The following is a 14513-nucleotide window of genomic DNA, read 5'->3' as shown; positions in this document are numbered from 1 at the left end:
CAGCTGCATTTCAGACCCCATTTTATACTTCTGACAGCTGTATTGGAGGAACAGCACTGGTACTGCTGAAGTCTTGAAACAGCAAACCATGACAGGCTACTTGTCATCCTCCTCTGATTAACTTTGTAGCTAGTGGATTATGCAGAACCTCTCATCATTAAGGCTGTTCCCTTGCAAACAGATGGCTGCAGCGTGTGACATCCCGAGTGCCTCTTGGGACCCAGCACGGATGCAGAGGCTTTCTCGGCCTGCTGGCGTTGTATTTGTCTTGTATGTGATGTTAGCAGAATGGAGATATGTGGCTGAAGCAGGATACCCAGTGAGACAAGTCCTCCCCTGGCCACAGGATGGGTGTGACTGACACCAGCCTGTCTTGTTGAGGTTTGGGGGGTGTCTCCCCCGCATGAACTGCAGTGGAAAGCTCTGCTGCAGAGGCCCTTGCAGGGTTAATGCACAGCACTACTCCTCTCTCTGCTCTGCTGGAGTGATTCCATAAGGTCAGCTGTGTTAGGAGTGTGTCAGGGAGAGCAGCTGGGTCCTGCCAAGCCAGTAAAAACAGCCTCTCACTGGAGAGGAGACACCTCTGCAAGTGCTGTGAGGCTCCTTCCTGCCATCTGAGCTGTGCTGGGGAAAGATTCTTGGGAGGCTCCCCCACTTCTGTAGCCCCAGACACAGAGTCTGGACCAGTGGGTTTTCTCTGGGTACTGCTGGGGAGTGGGGATGGGATGCAAAGGATGTGCAAAGTCTTAGAGGAATGTACAAAAGAGCTTTGGACTAAGAAAGCCACACAGGGTGAAAGCTTGCTGGGCTGCCTGGTTCATAAAGGCATCCCAGGAAACACCCTTAGGTTCTGATGCCCTGACTCCAGAGCCCCCCATTGATTCCCAGTCCCAGGTCTCTCTTCTGACTCCTTCTGAAATCTGTGCCCTTCTGTCTTCAGAAATCAGCGTGTAAGTATTTAAGCACGTAACAAAATGGGGAGAAGAAGCGATATATGAAAACAAAAAACTGTTTCGTGGCAAGATTTAAGACAAGGAAAAAATACGAGACAGATTTGTCAACTCTAATCTGCTGGTTGCAGTAGAGTGAGGTTCTGCTTTACCTTTTTCCCAGAGCTGTGTGCAATGCTGAATGCACACGGCATTTGCTTGAGTCACAGCCAACATACTGTGGAATTAGACAGAAACTGTCTTAGGTGTCTCGTTGCTGGTACTTGTCTTTGCTTATTCTTCTGAATTTGTCATAAAAACAGACTTTTCAGGTCTGCCCTGTGATTTCATTTTCAGATTCAGTAACCTTCAGCTGTTTCCAAGCGGGATTGTCTTTCTCAGAAATGAAAGAGAATGTATTTTTTTCCTCTATCAACTGTGCCTTTGTCCTTTTAGTCTCATAGACTCCTGCACTCTATCTGTTTAGCAGCACCATTTAGTCCCTGTTGCAGTGATCCAAACATAATTTAAAACATCTTTTCCAGGATTTGACTGACCAAGATGCCCGTTGATGTTGATCATTTGATTCTGCTGTTCTGCCATCTCTCGGAACAGAACGCGATGGCAGCTGATGTCAAAAGACGTCATCCCCTGGCAGGGGCAGGAGCATTTATTGAAAGTCTGCTGGCAGGTCCACCTGGAGTGATTATAGGTAAGTGTATTTTGCTATGGAAAAAGAAGTGTGGTTAACTCCCTAGCAAGTCTCTGTAGCAGCAGTGGGTTGAAGGCAAGGGCTGTGCAGCGCTGGGGGCTCTACAAGGTGCCGTTTCACATGTTGTCTCTTTAGAAATGAGGTGTGTGTCGGGAAGGCATGTCAGTGTTTCTTTCCAGGGTGACAGTGGCCTTGCTGACTTTGGCTCCTGTGCTGCAGAGGGGAACTCATGCAGAGGTGGGAGGTTGGGAGAGTGGCCGCTCTGAAATGCTTTGCACAGGCTGTTAACAAACCATTTGCTTTTGGCTGGTAGAGCCCGGGTTCCCACCTGCTGAGGTAGAGCAGTGCCCCAGCTGTGGGACAAGCAGAGCGAAGGGAGAGGCTCTGAGCTGGGCCAGGTGTGGGACTGGACAGCCAGGATTGTCCTTATTGCTGCCATGCACCAACAATCAGAGAATGAATTACCTTCCATTTGCAGTGGTCACTGGAGAATCTTGCAGTGTATGGTGCTTTCTAAGGACTCCTTGCTCTGAGAAGAATGGATTGTGGATGTGTTGCTTAGGGGGAACAAGTGCGATCATGTAACAAATTGTGTCTCAAGAAACGAGGAACTTGGACATTGATACTTGTAGTGGCTTTTGCATTAAGTGCCCCTGAATCAGATATTGATGTTCTCATGAAAGCTCCTTGAAGACAAATTCAGCCATTGTAGGCTTTCAAGTATATCTGTGGTATCATGGGAAAAATTGCCGACTGAGTAATATGTGCAAATCAAAGAATTCTTGTCTAATGGAAGACTGCATCCCTGTGAGTGCATAAATGACTCTTTCGGAGCAGTGGCTGCAGGTTGGAATTTTGGGGACAGAGTCAGTTCTGAGGCCCCTCTGTTGGGAGTGCCCGTCCTTCCTTCTCTCAGGGTTTCTGTGTCTCTGGGCAGCAGGATCAGCCCTGTGAACTCCTCTTGGAATGCCCCTGTGTTGCCAGTCAGGCTGGTGTCCCCTTGGAAGAGAACAGCCCTGCAGGAGTGTGACGGGGGTTTCTCAGCAGCAGCCACTGCCACCAGCTGCAGAGGGTGTCCCTGCTGTCACCTTGAGCAGCTAGGGACACTCTCCTGCCCAGAGCGTCTCCTGCCATGCTGGGGTGGGCAGTGCGGGGGGTGTTGGTTTGGCAGGTGAGAGCAGGGATGGGTCCAGCCCAGGAGCTGATGGGTTTGGTGTCTGCGACACCTTTTGCAGGTTGGGTTCATGGGAAGGGGAGGCTGCGGTGTGCAGCTGCACTGAAGCAGAAAGCTGGGTGGTTCTGGGAATCTCTTGTAAGAGGCGATGGGTTAATGGCACTGATAAGGCAGTTGTTGGTCACGAGTTTTCCTTGAGCGTGGTTTTATTTAGTAGGAGAGCTTAGCCTAAAGAGACCAGTGCCAGAAGGAGCATTATTTTGTTTCTGATTTCTAGCCTGACACTATTAGCTTGGATTGTGTCCGGAGTTCCTTTGTGGTTGCTGTGGATGTAGAAAGCTTTAAAAATCCTTCTTGGAGCTTTGAACACTCTGCATAAATCTAGTTAAAGTACAGGCATATGCAACTCTGCATTGCTTCCTAGTAAAGGCGGGAACATTGGTGAAGGCTGTGGATAGAATTTTAGATTTTAATATTCAACTGGTGAAGAGTAACATCTCTCTTTTCTAGGAGCAGTACTTCATGACTGCTTCTGTGGTGAAACTGGACAGCTCAAGCCGGTCTCTCAGATTTTATTGGAATTGCCTCCTGATAAGAAGAAGAAATTGTGTGATGAAGCCATGGTTATTCTCTGCCCCTTTGACTGGAGTGGTTTATCTGAGCTGATTGCTCTTGTCATGGAAAATGCCAGTCTCCAGCAGAAGTTGATAGCATTGCTGACAGATTACTTCTCCAAAGAACTAGGAGCAGCTATAAAGCCTTTAGAATAAAACTTTCCAGAGCAGGCTTTTTGCAGCGTATTGAATTTTACTCTTTTTAAAAAAAATTAAAAATGGGGAGCTTGATTCTGCCACTATTGTATTGTCCTTGGGATTAGGGTGGTCACTTCAGCATTGACTTCCGTGAGGAGGGGGCAGCCTTGGGCTGCTCAGCTGGTGCTGGTGTGGGGTGACACCGGCTGCAGGTGGCACCATGAAGCTCCAAGGGCCATGTTGCAAATGCCCCAGCCAGTTGTTCATTTTTGCGTGACAAGTTTGTAAGTAGAACAATGTGCAGGTGTGGCTTCTTTTGTATGTGAAAACAAGTGAAACTGCTCTGATAATTTCAGTTTTCCCCTAAAATAAAGATTCATCTCTCTGTGGCGAGGTTTCTGGAAGTTGAGCTTTAAATGGTGATGCTTTAAACTCAGATGTTGCTATTGCTTACAGTTGAGAAATTTACTGCAGGTGCAAGTTGCCATTAATGAATTCAGTGTACATGTGTGCCTGGAGTTTTGGGCAGTGGTTGTTCTCATCACTTCAAAACACTTTTCCAGTGACATGGAAGACAGATGGAAGCGAGCGGTAAGTGGGCACTCCTCACCCTGTCCAAGTGTCATAATGCCAAGTCTGAAGTCAGTGTTTGTTCGGTTTTGTTGACAGATTACACATGCTGCAATTAGCTTTTTAAGACTTTACGGCAAATCTCCCCATTACCTTTATTTCTGCTTTTGTGACTGGCTGCTGCAGCAGTGCTGTCGTCCTCTTCCCAGCTTTGGAGAGGAGAGGGTTGCCTCACCACATGGCCCTTAACTCTGTGCTGCCATCTCTTTGCTGGAGAACCCCCACCAATTTCAGCAGGTGTGATGCTAACTGACACCCAGGTTTTGCTTTCCGTGCTCAGTGCACTAGTCTTGCTCCTGACAGCTTTGGGCACTGTTGTCCAGCTCTTGCGTGCGCAGCGGAAAAGTAACCATTTTTCTGAGAGCCAAAAAACTTGCATTTTTCTAAAAGTGCCTGGGCTCCTGTTTCCACTCAGGGGAGCAGAAGGAGCAGTTTTCAGCCATCTGATTTCCTGAACCAGTGCTCCCCAGGGCCAGGCAGTGCCACGGCTGGTGTGCAGCAGGGATGGCTGATAAGTGCTGTGGCCTTTGGGCCATGACACCTACAGGCAGGGGCTGAGCAAAGAAGCCCTTGTGGCAACTGATCCCCACGCATCGTGTCTGGGAGCCTTGCAGGAGAAGGATGTGACCCCACAAAATCCTCAGCCTGCAGATGTTTTTCCAAAGTGAGCATTCAAGCTACTGCTCTTCCTAGTCGCATGGGTTTGCAAACTTGAATGAGTCCCTGGTAAGTAATTCATTTAGATCAGAAAAGAACAAAACCCAAAACATCAGGAAATGCCCCATTAATACACCGGAGACAGAATCATGCTGGAAAACTCCAGACTGAACTGTAACAGCACAACCCATGATGTAAAACCCATGTGTTCAGTAGGCCAGAAGCCAGGAGCCCCAGGCTCTAATCCCAGTGCTGAGCTCCCCAGCTTGGCTAATAAAACAACAGGAGAGACCGGGAGAGGCTTTGTTTAAATTTCCCCATGTTTTCCTGGGCAGGCTCCTTTCACCATATGCATTAACAGTTTAAGAATCACTAGGTTACTTGGGGCTTCCATGTGAAATGTCTTCTCAAACTCATGCCCACCTCAGCAGATCTCCGCATTTGGCAGCAGCACGATTCCCCGATACTGCCGGCATGGCTGGGAGCCACATGCAGCCATGGGGAGGGCTCTGGGAGAAAGCACCGCAACACACACAGGTAAAAATCCTCTGGAAGTGCAAATGCTCATGTGCACCTCCTCGAATCCAAAACACCACGTTTCAAAACAGCAGTTGTGTGTATGTGATGTGAACCCCCCTTATCCTCCATTATTCACAAGGGTGTCATGGCTTTTCCACTCTGACTCTTCTCCACCTCCTGTAAGGAACAGGGACGTACCCATTGCTGGAAGGTATGCGGGTATGTGTGTTTTTAGAGAGGCCATCAACCACAGTGCACACAGAAAAAAGAGCCTGGGTTGGCTTTGGTGGAATTTGTTTGTCTGGGTTTTGTGTGGTGGTGTTTTTTTTTCTTTTTTTTCCTGCTGTGATTAAGAAAAACTTTCTCAACAAGAAGACATTTGTTAGAGGCGTGCGTGTCCTTCATTAGTGGATAAAAACAGTTCATAGTTCTTTGGGGGCTGATAACAGTAGGACCTTCGGACACATAAGATAAAAAGAAAAGCTGATCTCCAAGAGAATTAAGGAGTAGTTTAGTAGGTTCAAAACTGGAATACATTTCTGGAGCCAGTTACTAGGAAGAAAATGGGAGCTTTGCCTCCGGAGCAGGGAACTGGAATGTCAGCTATGGATGTGCGTTTAGCAGCTGGGCTATTTTTGGCTTGTGAACCGTTCTAACGGCTGTTTATTTTTAAGGTCATTTTCTGTTTGCATAGCATGTACACCCTTCCGGTGGGAGTGAGGCATTATAAAAACAATCGCCGCTGCGCAGAGTTATGAGCTAAGCTTGGAGAGGGGTGGAAAAAACAGAAGTCTGTGTGCTTATTTCTTTAAAACCCAGAACCATCTGCTAAGATCATAATGTTTGTTGACCTGCTCTGAGCTGTGCCCCCACCAGAAAAATACTGTTTGGATTGATACAGACTACTGCAGGGGATTGCAAAACACTTGGGAAAACCTGCTTGGGCAATAACATGGTATAAATAGAATAGCAGCATCAGACTGGGCAATGTTTTTACTCACATTTACCTTTAAGCAGCAAAGAGAAACCCAGAGCATTCACCCCACGGCTGAGGAGTCAGAACTCGTGCTGGCTGGCTGGGCCTGAACCGGAGCACACATCCCAGCTCTTGATTAAGACTCTTGTTAAATAACAAGATGCCTTATTGTTGTATTTTCTTGGCTTCTTCCTGTTGGCTGTATCTTTATTCACACACAGTCAAGTGATACAAATTCATTGGAACAGTGGCAGTTTACAAAAGGCAGTAAGAATGATTACTTTGAATTGAAATTTAAAAACCCCTAAGTCTGGCAGGCAATTCGCTGTTTGGAACAGGTCATGGTAAGGAAACAGCTTGTACCATTGGCAGTGTACTCTCAGCCATGTTCCTTTTCCAGAGCATAAAATACATAATACAAAAATATACTAAAAGTAATAACGGAGTTTGTAGAAGCGTCTGCTGCAAAACAATTGCTGTTGTCTGATTTTCAGTATATTTACTCCCACACTACATTATGACAGAATACTTGAATAGACGCAGTTTATTTCTAACTTAATTTGAACTTTAAAGTTGATCTTGAGTTAACTGTAAAGTCTCAGGCTCCAATCCTGGAAATATATAAATGACCTTAACTTTGGACTCATGAGACTGATAGATGTGAGGTGAGCCCACAAACGAACATTCAATGTCTTGGGCTCCTGCTTGGGAGGGAAGTGGAAGTGCTGTGCTTCATAGGATCTCAATCTGGGGCATTTTCCTAGATTTTTAAACACTTTTAACAAGTCCTCCCTGGGCTATCCTTTTACCTGATAGGCTTGAGTTCATCACATTGCTGGCAGTCTGTCAAAACTGCCTGGTTTTGAGATCTGCAGTTAGCTGAGTCAACTGTGGTTAAGCCTCTCCCTCCTTATTTCACTCCTCTGTCTAACTGTACCTGTCCCCTGTACCTGTACCTCCTTCCTCCCTCCCGACCCAGTACCACCAAAAAGGCTTCCTTCCATGCAAGAGAGCTGGATGCTCCAGCACTTTGCTGAGGTTGCTCACACCAAACCTCATATGAGGTCCCTGCAATCGAAGCACCATTTCCTTGGTGTTTATGAAGCTGAGAGACCTGGGTGCAGACATGGAAGCCTGTGCAGACCTTAGCAGGTGGGGATGAGAGGATACCCCTCAGGCTGGCAGGCTTGCAATGAGAATTTCTGATGTAGATGGAAAATGCCATCCAGTGTGCCCCTCACTGCGACAGAGGAACACACCACTAGCAGGTAAGCATGTTTAAGTCCAGGATTTCTTGCTCCTTTTTCTCCCAAGAGCCAATCTCAAAGAAAATTTGAGAAAAAAAGTTAGTATTGTTCTGTTTTTGCAGACGGGAAGACTAAGGCACTGAAGGGTGAGTTAATTTGGCCAAGGCTGATCCACGGGTCTCTGCTGCAGTCCCTGCTCTTCACCGAGCTGTTGTTCTCTGTGCTTGTGTCGTATGAGACACGTTCTGAGAGGGGTAACCCCATCTCTGCTCCTCACACAGACACCACGCACAGGGGCCAAGACCCACCTTCCCAGGCACGGCCTCCAGAGAAAACATCAAGAAGGACACACATTGGAGGCCAGAAGTTGGCTTCCTGATGTCTAAATGCCACCAACTCCCAAGAAGGTCAGCTATGGAAAGATGACCAGGATACTTCTGAGGTATAAAACTCTGTGTCTGCTGGCCACTGCTCAGCTTTGTCGTCATCAGACTTGTCGCTGTCATCGCCACTGGAGGGTTCGTAGGCTGGGATGGCAGAGCCGATCGGCTCCGGCTGCCTGCGATCTGCCTCCGCCTCCTTCTTTTTTTCCGCCAGCAGCTGCCTGTAGCACAGGTTGCAGACCCTCAGGGGCTTGGGGGACAGCCGGGGCATCAGGAACCTCTGCCTGGAGCAGTCTGCGCAGACGACAAAGCCGCACTTGCGGCAGTGGTGCCTGCGGGTGAGCGTGGAGAACTTGGTCTGCGTGCAGCGCATGCAGATGTCCGTCGCCTTGTCGGGGATCCAGGGGGCCGCGTGCTCCGTGGAGGGCTGCCGGCCCGTCTTCGTCAGCAGGTGCCTGATGCACTCCTCCAGATGGCTGATCCACTCCTTCCTCTCCGTGAGGGAGGCCGCGGAAACCACGAAGGACTTCTTGGAGGTTTTAATCATCCAGCGGTTCTTCATCTGCAAGGTGTCTGGCAGCGTCTCCAAAGTGACATCTTCAAGGGGAATGATGTGCTGGGAATTGTACTTCCTTTTGCTGATGACTATGCTGCCATAAACGAGGATGTCGTTGAAAAGGAAGAAAATGCGAGGCTTTGGTTTCTTGCGGCATTCTTTGGTTAAAATCCCTTCTCCTAGAAGGACCCGTCCTGGCACAGCTAAGGGCTGCCCAGAAGCCCCAAAGCAGTTTTCCACAGCAGCAATACGCTGGCTGTTGATCTCAGTGTTTGCAAGATGGTCCACCATCTCCAGCTCGCTCTGAGGAGAGGAAAATAAAGAGGGAAGCAGTGAAGCTGCAAACATCTGCACTGGGGTGAGGCTGAGTAGCAAATGTATGCACAGGTGAGATGCTCCCAATGCAACCCAAGGTTAGGAGTAATCCCCTCACCACTCCTCACTTTAGTTCCTTACCTTTCTAAATTAAATCTTCAAACCTTCTGATCCCACAGTATAGACAACAGTCTACACTGTGAGAGTTCAATTTGCAGCAATGGAAGACCTTGAAGGCAGAGCCAGCTCTTCCATTATATCTGTGATTTTTCCCAGTATAACTGTGTGCCCATAGTAAAGGAGGCCAGTTGGTCTGAACCTGCTCTTCTGCAAGCAGAAGTACGTGCTCAGTGACTACCGTACTGTGACAGCTGAAGGGCACCAGGATCCCCCCTTTCTATCCCTGTTGATGCTGAGAGCTAAGTGATGCTGGGCAGGATGAGGGCTCAGGGATGAGATATGTTGCCTTGGGTGCAAGCCTCCCGTTTCTGATGGCACACCTTCCATCTTGAGGATTAGTGACAGACACACACACCCCACACTATTTTGGGCCAGAGCTGAGGCAGGAAAAAACAGTGCAGTGTCACTTGTTCCCCCTGGTTCTCCCTGCGTGACAAAAACAGGAGGAAAAAAAAAACAGAAAAAAGCACTTGCTATGTGGATAAACCCACACAAGTCAAGCCTTTCCTCCATTACCCCAGTTACGCTGGGGCTCCCGGTGCTTCCAGCTACAAGACACATCATTGTGAAAACTGTCTGATCTCTGCTGAAGGGGAAGTGGCAGGCAGCAAGCTCATCCCTTCCCACACCTCTGCAGCCTCCTTCCCATACCACCTGGGGTTTCGATAGCCTGCGGTTTTTTGCTTTGTTTTGTTTTTAATAGAAAAACCTAGATAAAGGTGATTCTGAAGCGAAAGCAAATGTTTGCTGTTGGTAGTCTGCCGTAAGGAAAGTGCTCTATGCTGTAAGTCCCATTTTTCATTGCACATAGCCCCTCCGGCACTGAAAGCTGCTGCCCGAGGCCAGCCGGCCACAGGAACGTGAGTCATTTCCTCCTCCAGAGAGGTAGCTCAGCCGTCACGAGGCGGCTGCGAGATCACAGGGACGTGTGTCGCCCTGGTTAGCGGTTCACAGAATCGCTGCTGCAGAGCTGCTCTCCACCACTGCTCCTGTCTTCCTTGGCCAGAGTCCCGGCAGCCATAGGGGCTGGAGGAAAAAGGGAAGAGGAGGAGGACAACACACCTGGTCCTGTGTGTTTGGGACAATGCTGATTTACATTCTTCCTTACCCTTCACCTCAAATCGCCCTTCCGGTATGCCAGATGGAAACCACAGAGCCACCACTCTAGGCTGCAATGTGCCATTTACCTCTCACCTGAGCTATCTGGCAGACAGACCAGTCAGCTCCTCTGAATTCCCAGAATTTTCTTCTACAGAGCAGGTTAGGATGTCCTGCACAAAACTAAGGCATTGTTTTAGCCCCAGGGACCTGAATGAAGTGACTTACCCTGCAGAATTAGCTTTCATAGAGAAGTGTTGTGTGGCCGGTGCTCCTGAAGAGCTGGCTTCTCTGGGGTCTCCCAAGGCCTCCAGTTTCCTTCTGGAAGGACATGGATCTTCAGGGCCTTGAAGAACCAGAATGGATTTGACGGAGTTGGACAGCATCAAGCACATCCACTCATGTGCATGTTCTCCAGTGTAAAGGGCAATTTACAATTAACTGCAATGCTCTGACCAGGGCCATGCTGCAGCTAGATGGGGTATTTCGACACAAGCAGTGGCTGGAGTGATGCCCCAACCAGCCTCCCGTTTCAGTATGGATACGCAGAAGTTGTGTGAAAGGATTTATTACTTGCGCTCAAGAGAGGAGAAAAACTCCATTCCCCTCCTTGATCTGTCAGCCTGAGCAGACCTGCACACTGAAGGAGCTGCTCTGCTGCAGGATATATATTAAAATCTATATATTAAAATCTATTCCATATTACAGAATGCAGCATGTGTTTTTTCTCCCTCTTAAATACACAGATCAGTCTGAAGAACAAACAAGCTGGGCAAACTACAGTCCAGAACTGAACACCGAACTCCCTGACTTTGAATATCTGGAGTTATCCCTACCCTGGGATGTGGTCTCTCGAGGTCCCTTGCAAACAAATCCTTGGATGAGGAGCTTTGAAGTGAAACAGCAAGATATGCACACAAAATAATAAAAAAATGAAAAACTGAAATTACAGCTTGGGAAGTTTGGTGTGGAAAGGCCACAAATGCAAGAAAACACTGTCAAGAATTTCTGGCACCAGCAACACCAAGTGGGATAAACCAAGCAGTTAATCCTGCTCCCAGCAGTCTCACCTCCTCATGTTTCTGGGCTATAGAGTCCCAGCTCTCAGCCTGTGTTGCTTACTTTTATTTCAGGTATTTTGGAAGCATGGTCCGATCTCTCCAGTGAGTATGGTACTTGAGACAACTCTATTTCTAGGGGTCTCTGTGTACTCGATCCCAGTGCAAACTAAAACATTTTGTCAGATATAAATACAGTGCCTGCAAAGAGCCAGGAAACATAAGCTCATTTTCAGAGGAGTGCAAGCCCTGCTGCTGGGACAGCTTTAGCTGTTGTATTGATTTGGGCCCCTATATGGACCAGAAAGCTCTTGGACTTGCTGCATGGAGCAAAGGGAGAAGAGGGTGGACAGGGTATCAACACAGTCCTGCAATGTGAAACAAATGAAAGCCAGATCTCATTACACATCACGCTTCCACCTGCAGGGCATGTCCTTATTCTTCTACCTTCTGGTTTGTTATGTACTTAAAACACCAGGAGTTAACCAAAGAGAAGCTAACTCTGTCCTGGGAAAATCTTCCCTGCTAAGACTGTCAGCTGCTGCTCCAGCCCTGGGTATTTCCCAAAGGAGTTTTCCCAGGGAAGCAAAAGCAGAGTGTTTTTCTTCCATCTCTCTCCCCTCAGGCGTAAATGCCTGGAGAACAGCACAAACACACACTAAGCAGTGAAAAATATGGGAGGGGTGAGATTCACATTGCCTAACTTTAGACTTGGACAACTAACTGCATCTGTCTACAGGCTCCCTTTGCAGTTAGTGGGGAGAAACAGCCGTCTGCAGAGGGTGACTCGCTTCATCCCACCACACATGAGATCAATCCTGCCCCAAGTTCCAGATAGCACTCAGCTTGAGTAATCACAAACTGATTTCATGCTAATATTGTGACTCACTGCAAAGAATACTCAGTTTGGCTTTGGAATTCTATGTGAATCTGGTAAATTCCCCTTTACTGGGAGCCTCTCCCTTTGGAACAATAATGACAAGGTATAAAAATGAGGATATAAATTCTAACCTATTTGATCCTTCTTTTTTTTTCCTTGTTTGTTCAAGTTTGTCCTGTCAGGTCAGCAGGGTCACAGTGCTGATTACCAAGTGATGTTTATGCACATGCACCATGTGCAGCAGAAGCTAACAGAGTTGAAATGGGGGTGGGAAGATGCACTTCACTGATGTGCTACTTTTCACGGGAGATTTTGGCATAGCAAAGTTTGAGATTCCTTTTTTGTGTCACAATCTGTTGGTTCTGCATGTGATCAAATGTTATGCAGTGAATATGCAACTCAGTGCATACAACTGATATTCAAAGGAAAAAAAATTCTGTTTGGCACTCCACTCCAGAAGTAAACAAGCCATGTTTTTTAACAATGAGCACTTGTTCACTTGTGATTATAAACAGCCATGTTGACGCATGCCAGGCAGGGCATTTCAACCTAAGCTCCTGGGTCAGCGAGTCTGGGGTATGTTTTTCAAGTCTGTATGTATCTAAGGCTTAGGTGCAGCAATGCAGTGAGCAGTTCTACCTGATTCTTCAGTTCCTGCTGTCAAACAGAACGGACAGTCTTGGTATTCATTGCATACCTAATGCATACCACAGGCAAGGGATGGTCCATGAGTATTAGTGCACTGACAGCAGATCTGACTGCTGCGGTCTGCTGGCAGAAAATCCCCTGACCCTCATTTCTCTGCAGCTCTCCTTTACTCCCTCTTTCTGCTTTGCTCAGCTGAGAAGTCCCTCCTGGAGTTAGGGCTGGCATAAGCTATTCCTCAACAAGCGCAGTAAGCAGGATGCAGCCATTTTTTTGGCCAAAGCAGGCATCTAGAGCAAGAAAAACCTACTTCCTCTCCTTTTCCTGCCCAAGGGGATTTCGGCTTGCCTCTCCCTCCTTCCTGGCATGCTGTAACTGCTGGGCCACTGGGGGCAAAGAGGCTCGGGCTGAGGCAACCCCTTTCTAGCTGTGCTCATGAGGAACCTGATTCAGTACACGTAGGTTTGGGGAATGACTGCCATATTAGACTTTTGATTGAGAAATGCTGCCAATCACGGTGGAATTTGGACTAGTCAAGTTACTGAGCTGCTTGCTGCTGTTTCTTAGCATGCCCAGGACTTAGGGCATGCAGGGCCAGAGCGAGGGGACAGCTGACCAGTGGCTTTTGAGGGGCTCAGAGTGATGCTACAAAAACCAGCAGTTGGTTCTTGTACCTGCCACCCAGGCTCAGAGGCATCCAGCTTTGTGTGGGGAGAAGGAAAACCTGAAACTCAAGGAAGAGCCTCATCCCCCATCCCCTGCTCTCTGTCCACACACACATGCTCAGCAGTGCAGCAAGGCAGTGCTCCACAAACAGCTCCCTGCTCCACCACTCATCAGTGTCCATCTGGTGACCGGCCGCTCTTCAGAGACCCCCATAAGGAACTCTTGGATTTTGGAGCTGGAGGTGATAGGACTAAGGTCATAGCATTTGGCCAGGCCACCCATTACAGCCTCTGGCTGGACAAGGGCTCCTGGCAGATGACATACACAGGAGTGCCGGTGAGGGTGGGTGATCACCAAAGGCAAGAGATGAACTGTCCATCACTCCCGATGCCTGAAAGCCCATGAGCCGTTTAGAAGACGTGTGGCCAAAGGTAGGGGATTCCTCTTACAACTCTCCAACGGGACCAATTTCTGTGGTTTTGGTACATGGCCAAACTTAGCAACTCGAGTCCTTTCCAAAAAAAATAACTAAACCGTCTCTCAGCCCGGCGCTCGGGCCATGCACAGACCGGGGGGCTGCAGAGCGGGTTCCCCGCGGGCGGGACACCACACACGCGTGACGGGAAACATGCGGGTGGGCACAGCTCCCAGGTGGGCAGGGCGCACGGCGAACCCCGCAGGGCCGAGTCCTCCCGACGGCGAGCACTGCCCCCCCAGCCCCTCCTACAGCGGTCGGAGCAACGGAGCGCAACCGCCAGACCGCTCCCCTCCCGCCGCACCGGCCCGGCGACGGAAAGCTTCAACTCTTCCAAAACTCTCCCCCTCCGCACAGGCTGCCCGCCCGGCCGCTGCGCTGGGTCCCCCCGCCGCCCCACTCGGTCCCGTACCTCCGCGGAACACCTCCGGCCGCCTCCGGCGAGCGCTCCCTGCCTGCTCCGCCGCCGGGCCGGCCTGCGCCCCCGCGGCCCCACCCACTCCCGCGCCTGACGGCCAATAGGCGCCGCTCGGGCTCCATGAGCCGCGGGGGCCACGCCCCCTCGCTGGGTGGCGGCCAATGGCGGAGCAGAGCAAGCGGTGAAGGGCTGGACCAGTTGCTCGGCAGTCCCTCCGCGGGTAGGGACCAGTGCCCCGTCAGT

General features: G+C 49.2%; 1 protein-coding gene across 2 annotated transcripts; it reads right to left on the bottom strand.

Annotated features, from left to right (window-relative positions):
* Window positions 1–5865: 5865 nt before the first annotated feature.
* On the bottom strand, window positions 5866–14343 carry PLEKHF1 (pleckstrin homology and FYVE domain containing 1). 2 transcript variants are annotated; one of them, XM_065848647.2, is made up of 3 exons: window positions 14265–14339; window positions 10357–10474; window positions 5866–8838 (listed from the first exon to the last, which is right to left on the bottom strand). In XM_065848647.2, exon 3 carries the CDS (start codon window positions 8824–8826, stop codon window positions 8005–8007), a length of 822 nt encoding a protein of 273 aa, XP_065704719.1. In that variant the 5' UTR covers window positions 8827–8838; window positions 10357–10474; window positions 14265–14339; the 3' UTR covers window positions 5866–8004. The 2 variants fall into 2 exon arrangements, with proteins under 2 accessions (XP_065704719.1, XP_065704718.1); XM_065848646.2 differs by lacking the exon at window positions 10357–10474 and having other exon boundaries at window positions 14265–14343.
* Between the last annotated feature and the right edge of the window lie 170 nt (window positions 14344–14513).

The sequence above is a fragment of the Patagioenas fasciata genome, chromosome 13 (assembly GCF_037038585.1).
Source record: "Patagioenas fasciata isolate bPatFas1 chromosome 13, bPatFas1.hap1, whole genome shotgun sequence".
NCBI classification, from domain to species: Eukaryota; Metazoa; Chordata; class Aves; order Columbiformes; family Columbidae; genus Patagioenas; species Patagioenas fasciata.
Note: the sequence above shows the minus strand (reverse complement) of the source record. Positions and strands in the feature narration are given on the sequence as shown.